A 25,562-nucleotide genomic window follows, 5' to 3' on the forward strand; every position below is an offset into this window, starting at 1 on the left:
AATTAAAAAGCAATTCTGAAGAAAATGCTAAATTTAAGAACACATTTACCAAGTAAAATATATAGTGACTCGTATCAAACAAACATTAGCAAACAAGTTGTAGATGAAAAAAGAAAATGATATCACATGGGGTTACTCCTTGGAACTTTGAATAGTGACGAGGAGAGAGAGCTCTGAAGAAAGATCGATAAAGTTAGCTCTATTGGACAGATTGTTATTTTTTTTCTATGCATGAAAATTGTCAACATTAATAGCTTTAGGCTTTGCAGAGAACACCATCTAGCATCTAATGCCAAATCCCCAAAATTATGGCAATGCCAAAGAGAAGCAAAAGTGCACCATTTCCTCCAGGCAGGATGGATGACCTACAGAATCCAAACATGCATTTAATTGCAATCAGTTATTATCAAGAAAAGATAAACTTGGAGAAACCATGACCATTCAATTAAGTTTGCATACTATAAAACTTTGCCAGGAGTAGTCTAGTTAACATCATAGTTAACCACTCTGTTCTTTATACCCTCGAATTTGTCTTAGCAGACCAAACAACCATTTGTTAGTAACAAGTGTTGTCAAACACAATTAGCAATACCTGAGCTTCTTCCTGGATTGTTGTATGTAGGCCATTGCTGGAGGAAGGATGCCAAACAGGAAGCAATTTGCATATACCCCTGCGAAATCTAGAGCTCTTGAAAAAGTTGATGGAAAGAAGGATGCTATAAGAACTGGAAGACTAAGAACTAGTGGCATTACAAATATCTTCAATACATTAAAGCCATCCAAGATTGAGATAGGTTTAACTTCTGAGACACCAATACTGCTTGAGCTATTAAATGAAATCTTCCCTATATTTCCAAGATCAATCTTATCAGAATAAGTTACAAACCCAACTCTTCCAGTCCCATTCCCATTAGAAACTATTCGAGACTTGGAGCGTTTACTCTCTTCTGAATTCTCTTTACCAAGAATCAACTCCAAGGTATCAACAAGCTGCTTTGGCAAGCTAACAATGTAGCCTATAAAGCTAGTAGCCAAGGCAGAGAAAGCAAAGCCTTGAACTGCAGTCAAAGCAGAAGGATTAACAGAAAGCAAGAGGGATATGGGATCTCTGGAGGAGACAGTTGTGTTAGTCCCAGCAAGCCCCAAAACAATCAAATTCCAAGATAGAACCATAACCAATGGAACAGTCCCTCCAATCAAAACTGCTTTTCGAGCCTCGGATACATTGTTCCCAGCAATTTTACAAATAAAAGGGGTGATAACATGGAATCCCAATGTGAGCACAGTTACCGGTATAGCAGGCAAAATCGATGAAAGATTCCATGAGGCAAAAGCAAAAGAGTCTAATACATTTCTTCTTGCCACTGATAAACCAATTGCCACATGTGAAGTAATTGAGAAAAACATAATGAAGCACAACAACCGATTCGCAACATCAATGGCCTTAAAAGGAAACAAACCAATTACAATCCCAACAGCGAGAGGAAACAAAGCATGAGCCAATACATGATTCATCCAAGGAAACAACTGAGACACAATTGAACCAATGCCTGAAACACAAGCCACTAACAAAGAAAAACTCAAGCTAGCATAAACTAGAGCAACAAAAGCACCAAAATGGCCTCCCAATGCCTTAGTAGCAAGGCCAGTGAAACTCACCTCTTCAACCCCATCTTCTTCCATAGCTGCAAAAGTAAGCTCAGCCACAAGAATAATTGATGAGATAACATAAACCCAGGAAAGCAGAATAGCTATAGTTGATGGAAGTGAGCCCGACCTTATAGTTGCAGCAGGCAAACCCAACATACCAGGCCCTACAGCTGTACCAATGATCAAACTGACTGCACCCCAGAAGCTCTTTTCCCCTGATGCTTCTCGGGTATCTTGAGGTTTCTGATATATGACAGTTTCATTAGAGACGATGGGAAGTGGAACGCCACTGTTATAAGTAGCAGTGCATTTTGTAATGCAAATGAAAGAACGATGATTCGTGGAGATTCTGGTGAATAATGGCGGTCTTGAGTAAGAAATGGCATGTCTGTGAGAGTGAAGATGAGTATTGAAGTGAAGAGAGTTGCTGAATCTTGAATGTGAAACTGTAGAGTTGAGCATGCTGGAGATTAAAAGATTTCAGACTTGTATGTAATGTGTCGCGATGATTTTGATGAGTGGGATCCTTGCACTGAGATTCTGCTGAGAGTCTTAAAAGATTCTGGTTTGACAAGTCTTTTGCCTTTTTGGCCATTATGCAATATCTTGGATGGATGGGCTTATAATAGAGAAATCATAAAACAAAATGGATTAGAGTGGAGGTATTGGCATCCCTACATTATTCTTACAAAATCCACTTTAAATAAAATTATAATTAAGAATAATTAAAAATTAAACACATATAGATTTTTTTTCAGCAAATTACTTAATTCATAATAATTATTTTTAAAAAAAAATCTATATGTTACTTCTTATTTAACTAAATAAATTGTACAAATTTAGAATAATTTATTATTCTCTTTTGATTTCTTATTGATTAAATATTTTTATACTTAAAATTACTTTGAAATTATAATTTAAAATTTGTGTTATTTCAGCCAATGATTAACATTAAAAAACTTATCACCCATATAACTTTTTAATTTGTGTGTAGATTAATAATAAAATTGAAAATAATTAAAAAATAGCACAATAATACTTTGAGTTTTAAAACAAATCAAATGAAAATTGAGAACTTAGAAAAGTGTATCTAAAAAAAGGGGTATTTTCGGAAATAAAATAAATATAACTAGAAAGGGGGTTTTATGAGGAGATGAGAGGGGTGCCAATAGTCTAACTCAATGAATTATAATGTAATATCTGTAACATTGAGGGGTGCGAATAGTGGAGGCCATAACAAGAAATTTTTTTTTTTTTTTTTTTTTTGGTTATAAGCATCACAAGAGACTGTAGATGGCATCGGTTAAATTAAGTCATCTGTACTGGCTGCAAATTTGGCCAATTGACCTACAATCATGCCAATTATTTTTCTCTTTTGTTTATTTAACTTTCTTCAAAAGTAAGATTTGAATTTTAATTAATAAAATCAACCAAAAAAAAAAAATTCAATCTAAAGAGACCATTCAAGAAAGACAACTCCTAAATCATAGCTTAATGAAATTCTTTTAAACAATTGAGATTAAAAAAATCAAATCAGCCGGATTTATTGACTACACAACTTTTATGTGAGGTAACGTGAAAATTACACTCGTAATTTTTCGTTTAAAGGTAGGGCAAAATGGTCCTTAAACAGTTCTCGAGTTTCATTTTCTTTTGCATGAAGGAAAGGATATGGGAAAGATTCTCCAAAATCGGATCCTAACCCACCATTGATTTGCATTTAAAAGACGTCTCTTGTTTAGAACAAGCCACCTGTTGCCGATGAATAATGGAAATTAGGGTACAATTTGATTGGTGACTTCAAAGTCCAAATTAATCAATTTAAAATTCAAAATACAGTAAAATTAGAACGTTTATATTTAAACATAATTCATATAGTAATTAACCTTATTTTTCGCACGGTTCAATGAAATTTGAACTCCATATCTTTTATTTCAAAGTCTTTTAGTGACTAATTAGTTTAATTCTTAAAATTTTTAAGAATGGTATAGATATGAGGAAAAAATTTGAATTGTCATTTGACAATAATTACAAAAAATTTATGCGTCAAATGATGCATCAGATTATATGAAAATTATTTATTAAGTTTTATTATTTCTCATCAAATTTATAAATCCATATTAGTATTCCATCACTAGGATATTTCAATTTTTATAAATGTACCAACCACCCTAAAAATATATAGTAATACCATATTTAAGGAAATTTGTTTCCAAAAATTATTTTAGTGTCCATAGGTCATTCCTTGATTGGGTCGTGCAAAGCTAACAACGCATCGAGAGCGACTAATTATATAATCAATTAATATTTTACACTGATAATTAGTGATAGGTGAATACTAAGTTCACAAACTATGTATATATAAAATAATAATAAAAAAACAATTTGGACTTGAAAATAGTTGAATAACATAAAGTTTTTTAATTTAAAAATTTTATTGGAAGATGAATGGCGTTATGTTCAAGGAGTCATGAAAAAGGCCAAAGACTAATTGGCCCACCGAATGCAATGAGGTGGCAGAGCACCTGCCTTTTATCCAAATCATATCCAAAGTTTCCAACACCCAATCTTTCATGCCGCCGCGCCACATGTCTCAGGTTATTCACGTCACGTGTTCCAACCACTTCCCTCCCCCCAAAATTGAAATATTTGATAAAATACAAACCTTATCCACTTTTATTTATTTCACCTCACTCAAATCCACCCACCGTTAGATCCTCTAATCCCAAACAAAACCGACGGGCTCGATTAAATGTAATAACTCCCAGTGAAATTGATTTAAGCAAAGCCTTATGTCCTTATCCACAAATTTTCGCTTTATGAAAATCTAACATCATAAAAATTTATCAACCGTTGGATCGACTTTATATCAACGGTCAGGATCAATTCCGTCCTTCGTTTGAAACGTAAGGAGAGTGCTTTTGTGTTAAAAAAGCAACCACCTTTGCTCAAACTGAAAGCAAAAAGTTTAAAAAAAAAAAAAAATTTCTTCCACTGAATCTGTTTCCATTCTGCTTCTGGGTTTTTCTTTGAAACTGGTTTCATTGGCTTCGGAAGGAGAACAAAAATTTTGATTTTTTTTTTTTTCGCGGTCGACGAAGTCAAAAATTACATCTTTGTACAAAACGTGTTTCGTTGGCGTTTGAAACCGTTTTCTTCGTTTTCAGAAAGCAGTTTGTTGTGGTCAAAGCAATAAGAACTCAAGTTTCGGTTTTATCTTTCCTGGGTATTATTATTAATAAAATCTGTTTTCTTTATTTTCGGAGGCTAGCAAGAAAATTTGTTGTGAGAAAACATGGCGGAGTTGTTGAGCAAAGCGAATCTGTTTTCATATTTTAATCAAGATCAACACAATAAGAGCAGCATATCTGTGTTTCCAAAAAGCTGTGCTGGGTCGTGCTCAATGAAATTGAGATCCCAGGCTCTGAGGCTCTCTTCACCACTAACCAGTGATTTTCATGGACATGGAGTTGTTTTTCAAGAAAATAAAGCCATCCCCAAGAGAGGAAGCTCATCCAAGTTCTCCATTAGTGCACAGGTTGGTATAAAAAATATCATTTTTTTTTTTCAGTTTATGAATCTAGAGAGTTTTTGTTTTTGCCGTTATGCCTTTTTAAGGTATTATTTTGTAACTTATTTGCTCTGTTTCTTGGATGATAAGGTATATCTATTGTGGTTCATGATTGATTTATTATTTTAATTGTATGAGCTTCAGTGACTAGTTTGAAACGTGTTTGGAAACCTAGTTATGATTGAAATTTAACTTTGGTGGTAGCTTTGCCTTTGAGGATCTTACAGAGATCTATGTTTGAGCTGGATTTTTGTTGATTATAAATAGAAAAACGTTATTAGTAATAGACCATTTTGCTAAATCAGTGAGAAATAATATGATTGTGAAGATTGTATTTTGTGTATTTTTTGGCCTTTAATTATTCTTCATGATTGAAGTTCTTCTGACTTATGTTTATTCTCCTTAGTATTTAGTTTTTGATGGTTATGTTTTGTTTTGATTTTAAATAGTCGAGGTGAATTAATACCTATATTTTTCTTCTTTGATGGGGACAATAGACTGGCCTTAGAATTGGGAAGGCACAAAGGTGGTGGGAAAAGGGGCTGCAACCAAACATGAGAGAGGTGGCTTCTGCACAAGATTTGGTGGAATCCCTTTGGCATGCTGGGGATAAACTTGTTGTTGTTGATTTCTTCTCCCCTGGCTGTGGTGGATGCAAAGCTCTCCATCCCAAGGTATAATGGACACAGGATTTATGCTAATTTATTTTTGTCTAGACGCGTGTTTGATTTATGCTAATTTATTTTTGTTTAGACGCGTGTTTGATAAGGGTATTTCATGTTTCTAGTTTTAAGCAAATTTGGATGGGTTGTTGCTCTGTGCAGATATGTCAATTGGCAGAGATGAACCCAGATGTGCAGTTTCTTCAGGTTAATTATGAGGAGCACAAATCCATGTGTTATAGCCTTAATGTTCACGTCCTGCCTTTTTTCCGGTTTTACAGAGGGGCTCATGGCCGATTATGCAGCTTTAGTTGTACTAATGCAACGGTTAGTACAGATTCTGTCGATTCTTAAATGATGATTTAGTATGAATATTGATCTTGGTTTCCTATGCACTTGGGGAACATGGGATGTGAAACCAATTAAGGGCCCTTTCGTTGTTAATTGAAAAAATATGTTATCACTTGGAGTTGTTGAATTCTGCTCTCTTCTTTGGTATCTAAGATGTCTAGTTGTTGGAGCTGGTCAGTGCTGACTCGAGTAGAATTACACTATTTCACTTTTATTAGTTTGATGCTACTATTTTCAGGGCTACTTTTAATTAGTTGCTCTGATGTTTACGTTTACAGATCAAGAAATTTAAAGATGCACTGGCTAAGCATACACCAGATCGATGCGGCCTTGGGCCAACAAAGGGACTGGAGGAGAAAGAGCTCCTCGCATTGGCTGCTAACAAAGATCTTTCCTTCAACTACACACCAAAACCACAACCAATGCCCGCTCCTGCAGTAGAAGAGGTAGGATTGGCAGAAGTACCTCCACCTCACTCAATCCTAAATCTACCATTACCTCTTCCCTCAACCTTAAAGTCCACTCAAGAGATTGAAGACAAAACCTTGGTGTCAGCTGGGAGATGAAGTGGTTAGTTTTTGCCAATCCTACCCTCTGCCATACTGCCGTTGTACAGTTCCATATCCTGTGCTTTATTAAAGTATTCGTGTTGGTATAAGTTATAAGCCATACTGTATCTATGTGTGTCACAGAAAAGAATCGCAGGTTATTGGATTTATTTTTTTGGATCCTTGCCTGCTATCATTCAGGAGTTTTTAAAGAGCAGCAGCCTCAGTGTTTGTAAAGTTGGGCTCTTTTATGTTCTCCGGTAATTCTTCTATTTGCGGATAGAAGATCCCCGTTTTATCCCTGGATGCTAATGGCATCGGAGTTTGTGTACTTGACTCAATGTATTATTGTTGTATTTCTGTCAAATGGATTTGAATATGCTTTTTTGTTGATTTTAATTTCCATGCATTTTGGAACGCACACCGCTACACCACGCTTAGTGAACTTTGTGATTCAAACAGATAGCAAGAAAATTTGCGATATTTAATACTGTGATGCCCGCCTTGATATTTTCCTGGCAAATTAATTTGCGCAGTGCAAAGAAAATGAAACCTAGAAAGTGCATAGAAGTTTCAAGAATGTTGCGGGATGACGTGGGCTTTATCTGCAACCGGACTGGATCATTTGTTCTTCAGCTAGAAAATTTATTGAGAAATGATGTTTTGTGTCATTTTGTAATTGGCTGGACCGCGGGGGTATATGAATGGTGTTGGCATATTGCTAACTTGGCTGAAAAATTCGGTTCACCCTCCCGTGAGTTGATAAAAATAAACTCCTTTATTTTTTAAATCATCAAGTTATCCCTCGAAAATAATAATCTTTCTGTTTTTGTTATTTTTAGAGGTAAAAATGATAAAATAATATTTATGTGTTCTCCCAATAGTTCAATAACAAACAAACGTTAAATTTTCATTGGCTTAAATTTTTAAGTTTTCTTAAACGCACATAAATATTTTAAATATTTAGAGCTTGATCTCAAATACTATTAAAAACTTGTCATTTTTCACCTGTGGATACTATTTGGCAGCCACTTATTGATCAGTTGAAACCTGGAGGCAGAGTAGTGATTCCAGTTGGTATTTGGTAACATATTCTAAGATTTAAAGATTATCTTCTTTTTTTTTTGAAGGACTGCATCATTTTTATTTTAATATTTTATTAATTTGAATAATATTTTTAGTGTTAAAATCATTAGTTAAATTTTTTTTTGAAAAGAATACTTTTATACTTTAATAAGTCAACAGCAATCCATGACAGAAGTTAAACTATATTTAGGAGATAATTGAATGTTTAAAAAACTAAGGATGATTTGAAGATTAAAAAAAATAAGGAGGAAATCACTTGGGCTAGCCCAAGTGGCTAGAGCCACTCCCTCACATATGTGAGGGAAGGAGTTCGAGCCTCCACAGTTGTATTGTAGGGGTTTAATTTATATTTCCTTCCTTGGAGTCATAGAGCTCGAGTGAAGGCAGTTTTTCTCTCAGGATGGGAGTTTGACGTCCCTCGAATATTTGAGAGGGTTACAAAAATCTGAGCAGTGCTATATCAGCATTAATGTCAATAGATCTCAGTATATATATATGATTGTATATATCAGTTATACTCTCATATAATATGAGTTGTAATTTAAGTTATAATTTAAATAATAGTCTCATGTAAAAAAAAATAAATAAATAAAGAGAACGATTTGAAGATTATTAATTCAAGGGGTTAAGCCGAAATTAATCCGCTGAAATATAATGGATAATGTTGCGTGTGGGTGAAGATGAAGCAACGTGGCCCCTTTTGCTTTTTCTTTTAGCAAAATAAACGTTGTGGCTTTGGGTTACCTTTTATGATTAACATGGATTTTACGATTTGAAAATTTCAACACTTTGATCTTTTCTTAACACGCGTCCTTGGATTTGTCCATGTTCTTCCTAGCATCGACATTGTGTCAAGATTCGAAAATCTTTGAGGTCCTTTCTTCTCTCTCCATGTGTCCAGGTCGTGTCCATCAAAGAGAAGCCCAATAATCTAATACATCAGCTTAAAAGCAACATCATTTTATTATAATCTTTAGGATTTGACAGGGTTAATCAAAAGTTCAATGAGGGTTTCTGTTTTTTTTTTCGCCCCTCTGTTTTCCCCCTTTTTCTGGTAATATAATATTTTTTAAAAAATGCCAAACCCAAAATTGACTAGAGCATGAGGCCTGGATAATTGAGACAGCAAAAATTTGCCCATCAAAATGAATGGGCTCAAAAGTTCGAAACACGCCTACATACCAATTACCAAGCAAAGAGGACCCATTAACACAGGTTCAAATTTGGATGCCCATTGTCAGCAGTGTTGCATTAGCCAACAAGGACATGTGCCCATAGCTGATAGCTTATGAGCCACCCACATCAGTTAAGGCTTAAGCATTCGAGCCTCCTCCCTATTTAATAAAATTAAGAAAAGGGCAAAAAAAAAAAATGCCATATCCCCTGAAGCTGCCTATTCCCTTACGCTACAAATCTAAAATAAACCCTCAGCTGGTGTTGAAAGAAATAAAAATAAAAATGGAATTCAAGGCAGGGATGGGATACCTCTGATAATTCTTTTGAATGCTGGAAAAAGGCCAGTACCAAACTATCTTAAAATGCAGGGTAAAACAATAAATAACAGTAATTTCAAAGCCTCTAAAGTCCGGCTCTCAATTTTCTTGGCCTGGAGCAGAATCTTCCTCTGCATCCAACTCTTTTGCTTTACTCATGTAATGGCCGCCACTCTGCTTCAAATTTGTGCCGGTTACTGACTTATTACTGCACTTGAGAAAATGACCCACCATTTCATGGAACTGCTGCATGCTGGACAATGGGATGATGATCGAGGAACGATTTGCACCCATCACCTGAAAGTGTAACTCAAAGAGTAACTAAAGATGTTTACGAGGATGGGAGAAAACTGCAATTACTAGTACATGAATGATTACCTCGGATATCTTTAAGAAATGACCCCTCTTATTGCTCCCTAGATCAAAGTAGAATCTCTTTGAACCAGCTCTCATCATTCTGGCCTCCCCAGTGCTGCCCTCTCTAATCTGCGAAGACTCTATATTCAAATTTTGAGCACTTTCACGGGTAACGGAGTTGACCTTAGCATCTGTGGAGCTCTCTGCAGGAGCGCTTTGTCCCTGTGTCATCAGAGTAGAAGAATCCATGATTTTTTTTTCCCCTTTATTCTTTCACAAATCACAACAAAAGTGAAGATAAAAAGTAATGACCTGGCGAGGAGGACAAAGAAGTCTTGAAGTTTTGTAAACCTCTGCCAGCGCCGTCTTGAAAATCTCCCAGCCATCGATGCCATTGTTCCCGGATGGGATGATTATGCTGCTAGTGTTGTTTTGGGAAGCTGATGCTTCCCACACCTGCAAGCATAATACTGCAACCATCAAGCATAAAAGAAGGAGATCAATCAACTACAATCAATTGTAGAGATAAATGGAGACCAAGTTCCATATTAAACTATTCTTCTTTCCCCTTTGCTTCAGAAACCGAGTGAATTGAACTTTGTTAAGGCCTATTTCTTGATTCAGGATTTCCAAGCTAATCTTAAATTGGGATTCAGAAAATTCTAACCAAAAATGCTATGTCAAGTCTGCTCACTAGCTCAGTTGAAACCAATTCCCTCAACTTTAGATCAATATAAGCCGGTTTATGCATAAAGCAACACCTCATGATACAGAATCAGAAGGTTCAGAGGTATCTGAGAATCTGTAGAATGTGAAACTGTTTCGATTGTGAGAGATAAAATTTTTGAAACTAAGATGTACCATTGCTAGTGTCTGCTAGTAAAGAAATGCTGAATCGATATAAAGCATACTAATTTTATTATCCTTTTATTCTTTACAGTAATTTCAAGTCTAAATTTTCTAATTCTGTTACATATTCTAAGAACAGCTAATGAGCTTTACACTCTGGTGCCACCATCAGTTCATGACCACAAGTAGTCAGTTTTCCGAATATATCAAGATGTGCAATTACTTGCAGAAAATCTGGAATAAAATGTTAAAAAACTCAAATGGTCTCAACAAAAGCAAATAATCCTTCTAGAAGGGTGAGTAAAAACAAATGGCCATCTAGACTCACTATATGTGCTTTATGAGAAAAACACCACACCATTAGCTTTAGGGGTGTTTAGAATATAATTCGATCCGTTCAATCCATCTTATCCATAAAAATTCAACCCGTAAAAATTTGATCTGTGGATTGATGGATTGGATTTGATTAAAAAATTAAAAATCTGCAGCTGGTGAATTGGATATGGATTTACTTCTGTAAATTCATAAAAAAATATGTGAATCTGCAAAAAAAAAAAAAAAAATTATGTAACTAAAAAATAAAACTTATAAATGTTGCATTAGTACTTACTAATAAATAAATAAGTCAAAATATAGTTATATTAACACCATATTATATCTTATTCAATAATAATATTAAATAAAAAAATATCTTCCTAAACAATTAACCTTCATGTACTGAAACAACTGAGATTTTTTTCTTTTTGGTGTGTTATATTTTGAAAATTTGAATGTATTTTATAGTTTTATGTAAATAAATAATTTATTTAAATCCTATTTAATTTTGAATTTTATCGGTAGCAAAATTATTGTTATATTAAATTTTTTTATTTAGTTAGTTTGTGAATTAGACAAAATTAAAAACTTTTAGTCTATAAACAATCCACAAAATAATGGATTGGATATGGATTGAGTATTTGAGTTAAATCCACATATGTATGAACTGAATTTGGATTAAATTTTACTAATTCGTGGATTGAATTGGATATAATCCACAAAATTGTAGATCGAATATGGATTGATGTCCAATCCATAAAATCCAATCCACGAACACTCCTAATTTGCTTTCCTTAATCGAAATTCTCTAAGTGCTTTTGAATTTGTTCCCTAACAGTTAAGCACTTATGACTCTTCAAGAGGCACCCCAAATGGGCTCTAAATATCCACAACAATGAAAAGAAATTTCAGAACAACATTGGCGTGGTGGTGATCATGATATTCTGAACATGATATTTTCTTCTAAGTTTCCCTTCTCTGCACCACAATTTCCAAGAATTTTGACCACCAAATGGGGATTAATATTTTTCAGAACAGAACCTCTCGACAAGTAAAATGAAAACATATGTTATCTTCTTCTAATCTTGTTGAAACAGACAATGATTTTGCTTTACCTTCATGTAGTGACCCCATCTCTTCTGTCCAATTCCAAAGCAAAACACCTGAAAGTTAACCAAATAGAAAAATTAAAGAGTTCGGTCAAAGCATATTTTTAATCCTTATTAAGCACATCATTATTTTTCTTTTTTGTTAAAAAAAGAGGCCATACCTTGTCATCAATCTTGAGTTCTTTTTCTTTACTAAAACCATCATAATCGCGTTGTTCTTGTTTTACAAAACCAGAAGACAAGCAATCTACTGCATCCAAGAAGCAAGAAATCCCATTTGAAGGAACCAAAAGAGAGGAGCCATTATGGGAAATTAGGAGATACTGAGCAAAGCAATTCTCCTTAAACTCAAAACAGAACAGTCTCTGCTGTATCTTTATCTTCCTGCAAAGAAGCAACACTTCTTCCATTTCTGAATTTACCTGTTGCTTTTGCCCTTCTTCTTGATCTTCCATCTCTCAAAGTAACTCCAAACAAGAAACAAATCAAAGCAATATAAAATGATAATGTTTTCAGTTGTTCAATCAATTAAAGTAAGGGACTACAAAAAAGGGCAGTAATTACTTTATTGCCTTATTGGTGCTTCGATTTATGAGAAATGCACTGTAAGTGCAAGATGTGCATAGTTTGCTACATTTGGCTTTACGTTTATGCATGTAACAGTATGACTTGTCAAGCTATAACTATCGTCAAGGACAAGTGGCAATACTTTATCGGGGTTTGTTCAAAATTTTATGCATTAACTTATTAAACTTTACATTAAAAAATGTTTTTACCAAAAAATAATATGACTTTTTGTAAATTAGGAAGGTCGTGGGCGTTCTAAGAGTACTTTTTATTTGTTTGTTAGTTGTCGCTTGTGCATGTATATTATTATGACCGGTTAAAGTAGATAAAATGAGAGAATAAAAAATTACCATTTTTCCTCCAAGATATAATTGTGACCTTGTTATATGAAAAAGGTCTAGTAATTGGTACTGGTTGATGCAAATTTTATTGGTTCGGTTGGGACGGTTCAAAGTACGCATACAAAAGACGTGGGGGCACTTTTATTTACATGAGGCCCGTTTGATTTAGAATTTAGATGTAATTTTTGTTTTGGAAATTAAAGTATGGACTAAAAAGTATTCAAAAAAGTGTTTTTATTACAAAAAATAACACAATTGTTTGTTGAAAAAGGGTAAACAAAGAAGTAATAAAATTGGGGGTGGTCTGGTTCACAGGTGGGTTAGTAAAAATTTATTTAACCCAAGTTAACCCATTTGAAATTTCAATCTCACTAAACCAAACAATTTTACACTATCTCAATATCAAATAAGTGCGAAATCAATTCATGTTAACGTTAACTTTTAAGTTAAGGTATTAAGTATTTATCAAATGAGCAATGTTAGGTATCCTAAAATCTAAGTTCCAATTTAAAAATATCAACTCATATAGCTTTCATCTATTAGATGTTAAGTAATTTTATAAATTATGAAATCCATCATTTAATAGATGGATAACACATGGCATTGATATTTAAGTTACCAGTCAAATGTTGGGATCTCTAACATTATTGTTATCAAATACTTTAATGTTTCTCACTTCTAATATATTTTTTTTTTTATCTTTTCAACTTTGCAGTGTACATTAAATAAAATAATTGAATAGACAGTCTTTTTCCTTGTGAGATTATTATTATTATTAATATTTTTTTTATTATTGTAATGTCAGTGTAAACAAAAAAAAAAAAAATTGCTCCTCACTTTCCAGCATTGATTTTATCTCCATCTTTTAACGCCTTTAGCAAATCACTTCCAACTTATTTTAACCTAACAAAATTTAAAAACTTTTTTATCAGTATACAAATAATATAAAAGTACAGTCAACAATTTTTTCATTTTGTAGTGCTGTTTTCAGAGGAATTTTGTTAGAGTGCAATTTATGCACTGGTTTTGTATTGTTTACTTCCCTTAATATCGATGTTTTGCACTTAATAATAATGATTTACTTGTGTTTTACTTTTGTAGGTGCAATTCTATTGATTTGTGATAAAATTGAGCTATAAGATGATGTTTAAAGATGATTGTTCTCTTCGAGAAATTATGAGCGTCAGAAGAACTTTGTTGATAAGGCGTGGGCGCGTGCTGTCAACTGCGGACCTGCAATTTTTAGTTTAACGTGTTTTGTAGTTTTGGTTATTTTTGTAATTACGAATTTAATATTTCAGATATTAGTATTTTATTTTAAATAGAACTCTAGAGGAGAAGAGAGAGAGAGTATTTAAGGGAGGAATCTATTGTGAAAAAAAGGGGATTGGAGAAAAAGAAAGAAACCCTAGATCTAATTTTTCTCTTCTCTCTATGAAGAACTAAACTTATTTTTCTGGTTAAAGGTTAATGAAGCTTTGATTCATCACTACTGTGAGATCTTTCTTATGCTTTAATTGTTTTATTACTCTTTGGGTATTTGTTTATTATCTGAATTAGTTTCATGATTATGTTTGTTAATTAAGTAATTGGCCACTATTTAATTATCAACTTAATCTATTGTCAATTAAATGATTCATCGTATGAAGATTTTAATATTTGTGACAAATAACATAGCAGTGAGTTGTGTTATGAGAATAAACAATCTAATTTAAATGAATTATCATATGTGTTGATTAAGATTTGGGTCTCTTTGGTTTTTCAGGCTGTCAATTGATTAAATCCTATGATCGTATCTAGGGTTGTCTATTGATTAGGGAAATATCTAACGGTCGTACTTTGGTTATCGACTAGTTAAGAAGAGATTGGCTATTAGAGGGTCTCAATAGCTATAACCGGTCTATTCATAAGTAATAATAATCTATATTTGAATCAATAATCAGTAGTCGAATCAAGCTGAGTTAATTCCTTCAACCAGAGCTTTCTCCAATTTGAATTACAACTTTAATTTACATTCTTATTATTTTAATTTGATTTTTATTATTGTCAACAAAACCCCCATTTTATCTTTTACATTTTAAAAAGATTTAAATAATTACCGATCTCTGTGGACACGACCCTACTCAATCACTATACACAATTTATTTAGAGTAGGAATTTATTTTTGTTGGCTTCGACAACCATCAAATTTTGGCGCCGTTGCCGGGGATTGATGTCATTTATTTAATCCTTTTTACGTTTTACTTGGTGTATGGTTCGTTCTTCTCGTACAGGTACACTTTCGTTTGATCCTGAAATTGAGAAGACAGCTCGCCAGCTGAGATAGCAGACGAAGCGAGCTAAGCAACGATCCTCATCGCCTTTGCTTTTTGAAACAGATACAGTGCCTGATTTAGTTGAATCATCTAGCGATTCAGAAGAACAAGTGATGGATAGACCTGCACCTGTAGAAAGAACTCTTAGAGAGTTAGCTGAACCAGACTTGAATCAACAACCACTCTGCATTCAATATGTAGACTTGGAGGTAAATTTTGAATTAAAGTCTGGTCTTATTCATTTATTGCCCAAGTTTCATGGTTTTGCAGGTGAAGATCCTCATAAACATCTTAAGGAGTTTCATGTTGTGTGTTCAAGTATGAGACCACAAGGCGTGACTGAAGAGCAGATTAAGCTGCGTGCTTTTCCTTTCTCTTTAGATGGACTAGCTAAAGACTGGTTGTACTACTTGCCTCCTGGATCAATTACAACGTGGAATGGTTTGAAGAAGCAGTTCCTCAAGAAGTACTTTCATGCTTCAAGAGCTGCTAACATCAGAAAAGACATTTGTGGGATCAGACAACTTCCTGGGGAGACTTTGTATGAGTATTGAGAGCGATTCAAACAATTGTGTGCCAGCTGTCCTCAGCATCAGATTTCTGATCAACTTCTTATTCAATATTTTTACGAAGGACTGTCATTGATGGATAGGAGCATGATAGATGCTGCTAGTGGAGGCGTGTTGGTGAACAAGACCCCTACTCAAGCAAGGGAGCTGATATCAAATATGGCTGCCAACGCACAACAATTTGGCAGCAGGCAAGATCTCACTTCAAGGAAGGTGAATGAGGTCAATATTTCTTCTGTTGAACAACGTTTAGATAAACTTACTTCTCTTATGGAAAAGTTTGTTGTAGGTCATGTGCAACAGGTGAAGACTTGTGGCATTTGTTACAATATGGGTCATTCAACTGATATGTGTCTTACACTTCAAGAAGAACTCGTTGAACAAGTCAATGTAGTTGGAGGATTTCCAGGCATGCCTCAGAGGAGGTATGATCCTTATGCACAAACATACAATCCGGGATGGAAGGATCATCCCAACTTCAGCTATGGAGTTAGGCCGTCAGGATTCCCACAACAGTATCCACCAAGACAACCAGCACCTCCACAGTCAAACTCCAAGTCAGGTATATCTCTTGAAGAAATTGTTAAATCACTTGCGACTAACACTCAACAATTTCAGCAGGCGACTACAGCAAGCATTTAGAATTTAGAGAACCAAATGAGTCAATTGGCGACTACAGTGAGCCGTCTGGAGTCTCAAGTATTAGGGAGATTGCCTTCACAATCTGAGGTGAATCCAAAGCAAAACGTTAGTGCTGTCATCCTTAGAAGTGGGAAGGAGTTGCAAGAGCCTAGTAAGAAAGTGACAAAGCATGTAGAAGATGAGCTTGAGAAGAATGAATTGATGCCTAAATCTCAAGATGCGCAACCCACCAGAGCGAAACCCCTACCTATTGCGATACCTCCTCCTTTTCCAAGCCGGTTTGTAAAATCCAAGAAGGAGGAACAAGATAAAGACATCCTTGAGACATTTCGCAAGGTTGAGGTAAATATTCCTTTATTAGATGCTATAAAACAAATACCTCGATATGCTAAAATTCTTAAGGAACTGTGCACCTCTAAGAGAAAATTAAGAGGAGATGAAAAAGTTCACATGGGGGAGAATGTTTCAGCAGTTCTCCAAAAGAAACTACCTCTTAAGTGCAAGGATCCAGGTATGTTTACTATCCCTTGTAAAATTGGTAGTGTTAGAATTGAAAAGGCTTTGTTAGATCTAGGAGCTTCTATTAATGTCATGCCTCGTTCCATTTATTCATCTTTGAATGTTGGGCCATTAAAAGAAACTGGCGTGATAATTCAACTAGCTGATAGGTCTAATGCATATCCTGATGGGGTATTAGAAGATGTCTTAATATAAGTTAATGAGTTGGTTTTTCCTGCTGATTTTTATGTACTTGATATGGAAGAGGATAACTCCTCTAATTTTGTCCCAATTTTGCTAGGAAGACCTTTTCTTAAAACTGCTAGGACTAAAATGGATGTACATAAAGGGACTCTCACTATGGAGTTTGATGGAGAGGTTATAGAATTCAATATGAATGATGCCATGAAATATCCTAGTGAGGAACATTGGGTATTTTCTATGGATGTTATTAACCTTATAGTGCAGGAAGTTTTTTATAAGGAAAAAAACGAAGACATTTCATGATAGAATGATTTTGAGAAAGGAGTTCTCTATTGGTCAAAAAGTTATTCTTTTTCATTCTAACCTTAAACTTTTTCCGGGTAAATTACGTTCTTGCTGGGTTGGATCTTTTATTGTTACTAATGTTTTTCCTCATGGTGCAGTTGAGATTCAGAGTCCGACCTCTGACAAAGTTTTTAAGGTTAACGGTCATCGCTTAAAACTTTTTTATGAAGGTTTTTCGGTGAATATTGTGGAGGATGTGGCTCTCGAGAGTCCCAATTATGGAGATTGATGCATAAATGTGTCTAGCCAAAGACATAAAACAAATGCGCTTTTTGGGAGGCAACCCAAATGATTTATTTATTTTGGTTTTTGTTATATCTTCTTTTAATTTTGATTTGGATTTTTTTTTAAAAATAATGTGTTTGCTTATTTTGGCCAGAAGAAAATTTTCGATAAGGCGTGCCCACGTCTTAACTAATAAGTACTTCTGTGATTTTTAAAGTAAAATGGTTTTAAGGCGTGCCCACGTGCTTATTAGAAAAGTACTTCTGAAATTTTTAGTGTCTCAAAGTGATTCATCACTAAAAAAAAAAATTATTTATTTATTTATTTATTTTTCCTTCTTTTCTTTCTTATATATATATATATATTATTTAAAAAAAATGAAAAAAAAAACAAAAATCAAAAATCACAGTTCACTGTTCACAAATCCCTAATTCAAAAAAAAAATCACTCTTGATTATCGTTTTCACCCGCAGCAACCAGCAGCCGCAGCCACGCAGCAGTAGCAACCGTGCGCAATCAGCAGCAACCGTGCGCGCAACACAGCCTACGCTGCGCGCAGATCCAGCAGCCCGCGCACGCCGCACAATCTGTCCCACCCGCAACGCAGCGCGAACCAGCCAGTGCGCACAACGCAGACAACATCCCGCATGCAACCAGCAGTGCGCAACCAGCCCCAACCCGCGCAGCAAGCTCCAGCCGAGCAGCAACGCAGCGCAAATCCAGCCTACGCCCTGTATTCCAGCTGGGTAAATCGAAATCCGTGAGTGCAATTATTGTAACAATGCCGAAGAGGAAAGCATCTACTTCCAAGTCATCTAAAAAGACACCCGTCGCAAAGAAATCTAAGATTTCCGCTCCCACTACGGTTCCATGGAACACAATTTCAGATTCACGCGAAGCTGTGAGACAAAGATCGAAACATGGAAAAGGCATGAGTGTTTTGCTACTTGCGGAATCCAATCTCGGAGGGTGCCTCGCATTCGCGACTCAACAAGAGAAAGAAAGGTACAAAGATATTTCCACGTGCAAAATACTTCCAGCTAAGTATATTCATTACCCGACTCTTGAAAAATTGAATGTTAAGGATAATTTTGATTCTTTGATAGATAATATTGGGTTGCGTAAGTTTATTGATGTTGATTGTTTGGGTTATGTTGAGTTGATTAGGGAGTTTTATGCTACTTTTCAATTTAATATGCCGAATGATTTTACTTTGCATACCCCGGATGTCATAAAGTTTAGGTTAATGGGACGGAATTTTTCACACTCTATCACAGATTTTAACCTAGCTTTAGGATTCATTGATGATGATTATTCTTCTAGTGATGCATATTTAAGAACAACTTGTGACTTTAGCGAAAATTTTGAGCCTTATGGTCTTTGGCGTAATTTATCTGTTGATCACAATGCCTATGACCCGAGTAAATCAAAGAGTTCTTTCTTACGTGATCCTGTTTTGAAATGTGTGAATCGATTCTTAGCATATAATTTTTTAGGCAAGAAAGATCACTCAGGAGTTTTCTCTAAAACTGAATTTTATTTTATCTGGTGCATGTTAAATGATGTGAGGCCTAATTTAGGTTTTTGGTTAGCGGATCAATTTCAAAGTGTGCTTAAACGGTATATGACTTTATTTCTTGGTCCATACATTAGCTATAAACCTATGTGTGCTTGATCCTGACAATAATGATTTGCATCCTGCTTGCAAAAAGAAATTTTTGGATATGTCTGTGTTTGAAAGAACAGGTGTGGTCGAATTCAAGGAGGGGAGATTTCAGTTTACTGAACCAGGACCCACTCAACCTCCGAAGAAGCTTTATGTTAGAAGTGGTGCTACCTCTGATGACGAGTTTGACGACGACACTGCTGCCCCGCCAACTATTCCTTCTACATCTGCACTACCTTTGAGCATTCAGTTAGAGAAAATGGAGCACAAGCTGAACAAGATGGAGCAGAATTTGGCCGTATACTTAGAGAGTGTGGGATTTACCCCACCATTTCCGCCAAGCCCATAGACGTTATGTGGATCAAAGCTCACAATTCAGGGAAGTTTTTTTTGCCTTTAATCTTTTATCCTTACTCTTTAATTTTTATGTGAGCTTTGATTATCTTACATTGGGGACAATGTAAGTTCTTGGTGTGGGGGAGGGATTTTTGCATTATTGATGTCTGGAATTATTATTTTCACTCTACTCATCTATTTTCACTCTACTCGTCCTTAAATGATTTTGGAGTTAGTATGCTTCATATATTATTAATTTCCTTTTCCTTTCTCTCTTACTACTCTTTTCCCATCTATCTCAAATTATTTACATCTATTTTTTTTCTATCATACTCTTTCATCACTCACATTTTATCTTTCATTTTTTTTACTACATACATCTTTCTCGCTTATTATCTTTTTTATCTTTCCTTTTATATCTCACTCATACCTTCTTCTCATTCTACACCACTATTGATGATTGATTCATTTGAAGAGTGTACATGATTTGATGGTAAATTTACCAACTTTGTGAGGATTTGAGCCTATGAGCAACCACTTTGCTCTAATTATTTTTGTTATGTGAATATCAATCCTAGTTTGTTTATTCTAGAACTTGCTTTGTTATGCATGTTGAACCCACATTACGGGATTTTATGCATTAAAATGATAAGGGCAAACCATTTACCATTTTTCTATTCTCGCATTTTTCTTTTTCTCTACCCGAAGACCTTTATTTGCTACCTTTGTTTGAGCCTTAACCATTACCCATCTAATTCTCTCCGTCTATTTAACCATTTTTCTTATTTTTTAGCCTCAATTTAAGGAGATTTTTGGACTCATTGTGTGAATATATTTTGTTGCTTTTTATACCTTGTATTAAAGTTTCTCAATTAGATCAACAAGCATTATGCTTGAATTAAATTGTGCAAGGTTCGTTTCTTTTGTTTGATTCGAAAAAAAAACAAAAAAAAAAGAAAAAGAAAAATCGAAAAAAAAAAGTTTACATTCTTGGTGACTTGAGTAGAAATAAGCATTTTGATATCATAAGTTCATTCAATGAGTTCATTCTTCTCATTTTGATCTCTTTTTCTTTCATAGACCTTTCTTTTTCATTTAACCTATTTAACCCCATTACAACCCTTTTAAGACCCTTAGATTTTTACATTTTATTCATATTTTATGGATTGAGATGTGATATATGAGCAAGCTTATGGTAATAGCATTCTTTGATTTGATTTGAGTGAATAAATGACACCCTAAACACTTTGAGTGCATGGAGTGAAGTCAATGAGAGGGCTATTAAATCTTGTTGCACTTGAATTTTGAATGGATCTTCTTGGTGGTTGAATGTTCTTATTCTATCTTATGAGATTCTATGCTTTAAAATCATTGTCTCTCGAATATTGATCGACTTAATTTCTTGAGGTATACTTGCTTAAAATTGTTTTTGGATGGGTTGAGATGAGAATTGAGTGGAGATTTGAGATTAGTCTTGAGTTATATGCTTGAGGACAAGCATCATCTTGGTGTGGGGGAATTTGTTAGAGTGCAATTTATGCACTGGTTTTGCATTGTTTACTTCCCTTAATATCGATGTTTTGCACTTAATAATAATGATTTACTTGTGTTTTACTTTTGTAGGTGCAATTTTATTGATTTGTGATAAAATTGAGCTATAAGATGATGTTTAAAGATGATTGTTCTCTTCGAGAAATTATGAGCGTCAGAAGAACTTTGTTGATAAGGCGTGGGCGCGTGCTGTCAACTGCGGACCTGCAGTTTTTAGTTTAACGTGTTTTGTAGTTTTGGTTATTTTTGTAATTACGAATTTAATATTTCAGATATTAGTATTTTATTTTAAATAGAACTCTAGAGGAGAAGAGAGAGAGAGTATTTAAGGGAGGAATCTATTGTGAAAAAAAGGGGATTGGAGAAAAAGAAAGAAACCCTAGATCTAATTTTTCTCTTCTCTCTATGAAGAACTAAACTTATTTTTCTGGTTGAAGGTTAATGAAGCTTTGATTCATCACTACTGTGAGATCTTTCTTATGCTTTAATTGTTTTATTACTCTTTGGGTATTTGTTTATTATCTGAATTAATTTCATGATTATGTTTGTTAATTAGGTAATTGGCCACTATTTAATTATCAACTTAATCTATTGTCAATTAAATGATTCATCGTATGAAGATTTTAATGTTTGTGACAAATAACATAGCAGTGAGTTGTGTTATGAGAATAAACAATCTAATTTAAATGAATCATCATATGTGTTGATTAGGATTTGGGTCTCTCTGATTTTTCAGGCTGTCAATTGATTAAATCCTATGATCGTATCTAGGGTTGTCTATTGATTAGGGAAATATCCAACGGTCGTACCTTGGTTATCGACTAGTTAAGGAGAGATTGGCTATTAGAGGGTCTCAATAGCTATAACCGGTCTATTCATAAGTAATAATAATCTATATTTGAATCAATGATCAGTAGTCGAATCAAGCTGAGTTAATTCCTTCAACCAGAGTTTTCTTCAATTTGAATTACAACTTTAATTTACATTCTTATTATTTTAATTTGATTCTTATTAATTTATTTAGAGTATGAATTTATTTTTGTTGGCTTCGACAACCATCAAATTTACAAGGCCTTTAACGGGTACTTTGCAATATCTTTAGGTTATCATTCGTCATTCGTCATTTTACGCTGAAATATTTGGTATAGTCGTGGCTATTAAGGAAGCAGTTAAAAGAGGGTGTGGTAATATGTTTGGTTAGAAAGATTCTTTAGTGCTGCTCTATCTTGTCTTCACACTCATAGTTTTGGCCTTACATGGTGCATTTGTAATAAATGTATTAATAGTTGTAGTTTGGTTAAAAATATAATTTTTAGGCGCTCTCATATCTCCTGAGAAGGAAAAGTTATTTGAGAATGCTTGGGCTACTACAAGAATTGTTTTATAATTTAGCTTCTTTTATATATGATGCTTTCGTAACTCTTGTCTTTTTAGTTTAATATATTTTCAGATTTTCATAAAAAAAGAACAAAAAAACATATTTTTCATTTTGATCAAGCGTCGCTACAGCAGTGCTAAAGCGTAAAAATATATTATTCAATTAATTAACAACTATCTATATTGTCATGTTTTAATTTTTAAAATTAAAAAAATTGTCGGTTAGTGGATACTGGATACCATACGTTTCTCTCTTTTCCAAACCCTCACGGGAGATTTTATGAGTGAGTTTGTGAGCAAAAATATCATTCTTAAGGAATAAGGATGGTGTTGAAAGGTTCTATTTTGAGAATTTCCTGCTCCTGGATTTTTCAGAACCTTAAATCTAGACGGATTCGGTAAATCCTACCCAGATGGGGTTAGTCCCATTTCACCAAAACGGAATTTTCGAATCCGTTTAGATTTAGGATAATGCTTAAGCGTTCATTATATATAAAACGATTAAACGAATCACGGACATTTTCAACCATTCACACAACCACCACAGAGATCACAACTATTCAGAGTTCTCCCGAAAGTGCAAAAACAAGATGCCATCAGAAACCGAAACCACGACCACCTACGCGATCGACTTGCGATTTGATGAAGCCTTGAACACCAGGATCTCGAACATACTTAGGAGTAAGGACATCTTAGGACCTGTGGAACCCAGGTTGACTATCGGGGTCGCACATGCCGAGGCACAAACATGTTCATCAGCACTCTCCATACTGGAGAATGTCCTCCGTCGATACATCACAATCCAGGAGCGGTTTCCAGTTGGACTGAATGGAGTGGAATTAAATCACCCGGTAACAGAACCACGAAACTTTCTGAAACTAGGTCCGGTCTCCTCGTTGATGCACATTTTGCGATGCCATGGCAACTTCCATGATGCTCTCAGAATGGAAGATCCCGATCATCAGCTTCAAATTTCCCAGGATTGCATGCCCCCAGATCGTTGGGAGCAATTTGCCAAAATCACCCTTTTTAATTCCAGAGATCAACTTTTTAAAGCCATTCGAGATCTGTGCCCGGTTTTCGATAGCGAGCCTCCTCTCAATGGCTTCGCCCATCAAGTCGCTTTGGTGGAATTGTCACCTAATCCCAGGGACTTATCAGTCCTTCCTCTCCGGGAACGGGCTGCTTCTGATCGTTTGGTGGACGCACAAGAATAACCCACCGAGTCTCAAGATCGAGATTACATTTAGATAATAGAAATATTGTCTTTGTTTTCTCTGTTTTTTGTTTCTGGAATTGATCTAATTTTTACTTTTATTTTCATTTTTTTACAGTTCTTGAACTTACCGAAAATTACGTGGTTAAATGTGCTTATCCTTCAGCCTCGTAAATATTTAAAAATAAAAGGTGTTAATTGCACATATCAAGTTATTTACCATATTGGTTATTTGCGAGGTAGTATTTGAAAGCTTAAAACACAAGTGAGACAAATCGTATAGACTCAAACCGATTGGTCCCGCTGTTCTCTCATGACCTTCAATGCAGTTCCGTGCTCTTGATCCTCATTAATGTTTATAAGCCTCTGTATGCCGTTTGCATTTACCGAGACTTGAATTCGAGAGCTATTATTCATGATTAATAATACTAGTGAGCCCTTGTTGATGCTGAAATTTGATCAGAACGGATGATGACGACCAGATTGTCTTGTCAACGGTCAAACCTTCCTTTTACTTGAAAATGCACCCCTCTAGATTTTACCAGTATTGGGCTGCCTCGATGCTTCCAATAGCCTGAAACAATAAGAAGATGGTCAGGGGCGCCGGATTTCCCGGCGATAACCCTCCGACGATCAAGTCAGTGATCTTAGTTGATTTTTTTATATCGAGAAGTTCATTCTAGCTAAAAAAAATCCAACCCCTTTTTCCAACTCTTTTACCTGTTTTTATGGACGAATCCAGGGGTCAATCATTATGGTCGTTATCTAATTAAATTCATTGATTGCATCATTTAAGTTTAAGTGAGCATATTAATTTGCCCGTTTATGTAATTATTAGTTAATCGTTGTAACACCTAGTTAAGATTTAAGGCGTCTGGCCGTCACAGATCAATAAAGGGACTCCTGACATCCGCCTATAAACTCACGCGACCAGCTCTTGATCTGCTCGAGCTGTGCTAGTTTGCTCGAGATGAGCTGGTCGCGCTTGATACTTGCGACCAGATGACAGAACTTCCACTCGTCTTGACCAAATCTTGATCTCCCAAACAGCCTTGTTTATAGTTTCTATATTATCCTATATTTACAATGAAAGGGGTATTCTTATTTATTTGTTTCAGCAGCCGTCAATTTCACTTAACCTATTTATTTTCTGAATTATTCTAAATTTTATAAATTGATACAAAGTTTCAACCAAACGGGTCAAATAAAAATTTTCGATTTTTTAACCACCTTTTTCAACATGGGTCGAATATTCCGTATGCAATTGAAATAATTGAAAATTTGGTCGACAAGTTAAATTGAAGAGGTTATCCGAGCTAACCCTTTAAAACTCTACAGAACTTTACTCTTAAATATATGGTTATTCCCTTAATTAAAATTATATGATAAGGGTAAAAAGTTACCTTAAATTTTTAATTAAACCTACTATAATCACCATTACATGATTTAAAGAAAGGATATGATTTAAAGAAACGTTCTAAATAAATTTTAGATTAATTGACTTCATATTTGTCCTTTTATATAATTTACTCAAATAATAAAATTATGATTCAAAAAATGGGGTTTTAAGGATATCATACGGGGTGGGAAAAGTGTTACACTAAATATCACAACTCTCTATTATTAGTTGTGACATGTAATAATTAACTTCATCTGTATATCTTAGCATCATTCTCTCCTCAATTAAATAAATCTAATTTTCAAAATTATCCCTAATTT

General features: G+C 34.7%; 4 protein-coding genes and 1 non-coding gene across 5 annotated transcripts; 2 read left to right on the top strand and 3 right to left on the bottom strand.

The window, feature by feature from the left end:
• Window positions 1–110: 110 nt before the first annotated feature.
• Window positions 111–2,226, bottom strand: LOC18046233 (tyrosine-specific transport protein). Its single transcript, XM_006443297.2, has 2 exons — window positions 593–2,226; window positions 111–365 (listed from the first exon to the last, which is right to left on the bottom strand). Exons 1-2 carry the CDS (start codon window positions 2,110–2,112, stop codon window positions 287–289), a joined length of 1,599 nt encoding a protein of 532 aa, XP_006443360.2. The 5' UTR covers window positions 2,113–2,226; the 3' UTR covers window positions 111–286.
• Window positions 2,227–4,457: 2,231 nt separating this feature from the next.
• On the top strand, window positions 4,458–7,161 carry LOC18046234 (thioredoxin-like 1-1, chloroplastic). The gene is made up of 4 exons (XM_006443298.2): window positions 4,458–5,188; window positions 5,719–5,895; window positions 6,046–6,210; window positions 6,513–7,161. Exons 1-4 carry the CDS (start codon window positions 4,946–4,948, stop codon window positions 6,798–6,800), a joined length of 873 nt encoding a protein of 290 aa, XP_006443361.1. The 5' UTR covers window positions 4,458–4,945; the 3' UTR covers window positions 6,801–7,161.
• A 2,088-nt stretch (window positions 7,162–9,249) lies between these two features.
• On the bottom strand, window positions 9,250–12,460 carry LOC112100267 (transcription factor Pur-alpha 1-like). Its single transcript, XM_024189212.1, has 5 exons — window positions 12,153–12,460; window positions 11,998–12,045; window positions 10,031–10,174; window positions 9,740–9,940; window positions 9,250–9,658 (listed from the first exon to the last, which is right to left on the bottom strand). The coding sequence occupies exons 1-5, from the start codon at window positions 12,444–12,446 to the stop codon at window positions 9,461–9,463; spliced, it is 885 nt and encodes a 294-aa protein (XP_024044980.1). The 5' UTR covers window positions 12,447–12,460; the 3' UTR covers window positions 9,250–9,460.
• Window positions 12,461–15,705: 3,245 nt separating this feature from the next.
• LOC112100565 lies at window positions 15,706–15,812 on the bottom strand. Its single transcript, XR_002906933.1, has one exon. It is a non-coding gene; the product is annotated as a small nucleolar RNA R71 (small nucleolar RNA).
• A 7,405-nt stretch (window positions 15,813–23,217) lies between these two features.
• Window positions 23,218–23,844, top strand: LOC112099984. The gene has a single exon (XM_024187535.1). It carries the CDS (start codon window positions 23,218–23,220, stop codon window positions 23,842–23,844), a length of 627 nt encoding a protein of 208 aa, XP_024043303.1.
• Window positions 23,845–25,562: the final 1,718 nt, after the last annotated feature.

Source organism: Citrus clementina, unplaced genomic scaffold, assembly GCF_000493195.1.
Source record: "Citrus clementina cultivar Clemenules unplaced genomic scaffold, Citrus_clementina_v1.0 scaffold_3, whole genome shotgun sequence".
In the NCBI taxonomy this organism is placed as follows: Eukaryota; Viridiplantae; Streptophyta; class Magnoliopsida; order Sapindales; family Rutaceae; genus Citrus; species Citrus x clementina.

Bases quoted from the DNA above. Each gene is read 5' to 3' on its own strand.
- LOC18046233 (XM_006443297.2), bottom strand. From the start codon at position 2,112: ATGCTCAACTCTACAGTTTCACATTCAAGATTCAGCAACTCTCTTCAC. The intron at 366-592 runs GTATTGCTAATT...TGGATTCTGTAG, and splicing joins CAATCCAGGAAGAAGCTCAG to GTCATCCATCCTGCCTGGAG.
- LOC112100267 (XM_024189212.1), bottom strand. From the start codon at position 12,446: ATGGAAGATCAAGAAGAAGGGCAAAAGCAACAGGTAAATTCAGAAATG. The intron at 9,941-10,030 runs GTCATTACTTTT...CTGATGACACAG, and splicing joins TTCTTTGTCCTCCTCGCCAG to GGACAAAGCGCTCCTGCAGA. The intron at 9,659-9,739 runs GTAATCATTCAT...TTACACTTTCAG, and splicing joins ATTTCTTAAAGATATCCGAG to GTGATGGGTGCAAATCGTTC.
- LOC112099984 (XM_024187535.1), top strand. From the start codon at position 23,218: ATGCCATCAGAAACCGAAACCACGACCACCTACGCGATCGACTTGCGA.
- LOC18046234 (XM_006443298.2), top strand. From the start codon at position 4,946: ATGGCGGAGTTGTTGAGCAAAGCGAATCTGTTTTCATATTTTAATCAA. The intron at 5,189-5,718 runs GTTGGTATAAAA...TGGGGACAATAG, and splicing joins AGTTCTCCATTAGTGCACAG to ACTGGCCTTAGAATTGGGAA. The intron at 5,896-6,045 runs GTATAATGGACA...TGCTCTGTGCAG, and splicing joins GCAAAGCTCTCCATCCCAAG to ATATGTCAATTGGCAGAGAT.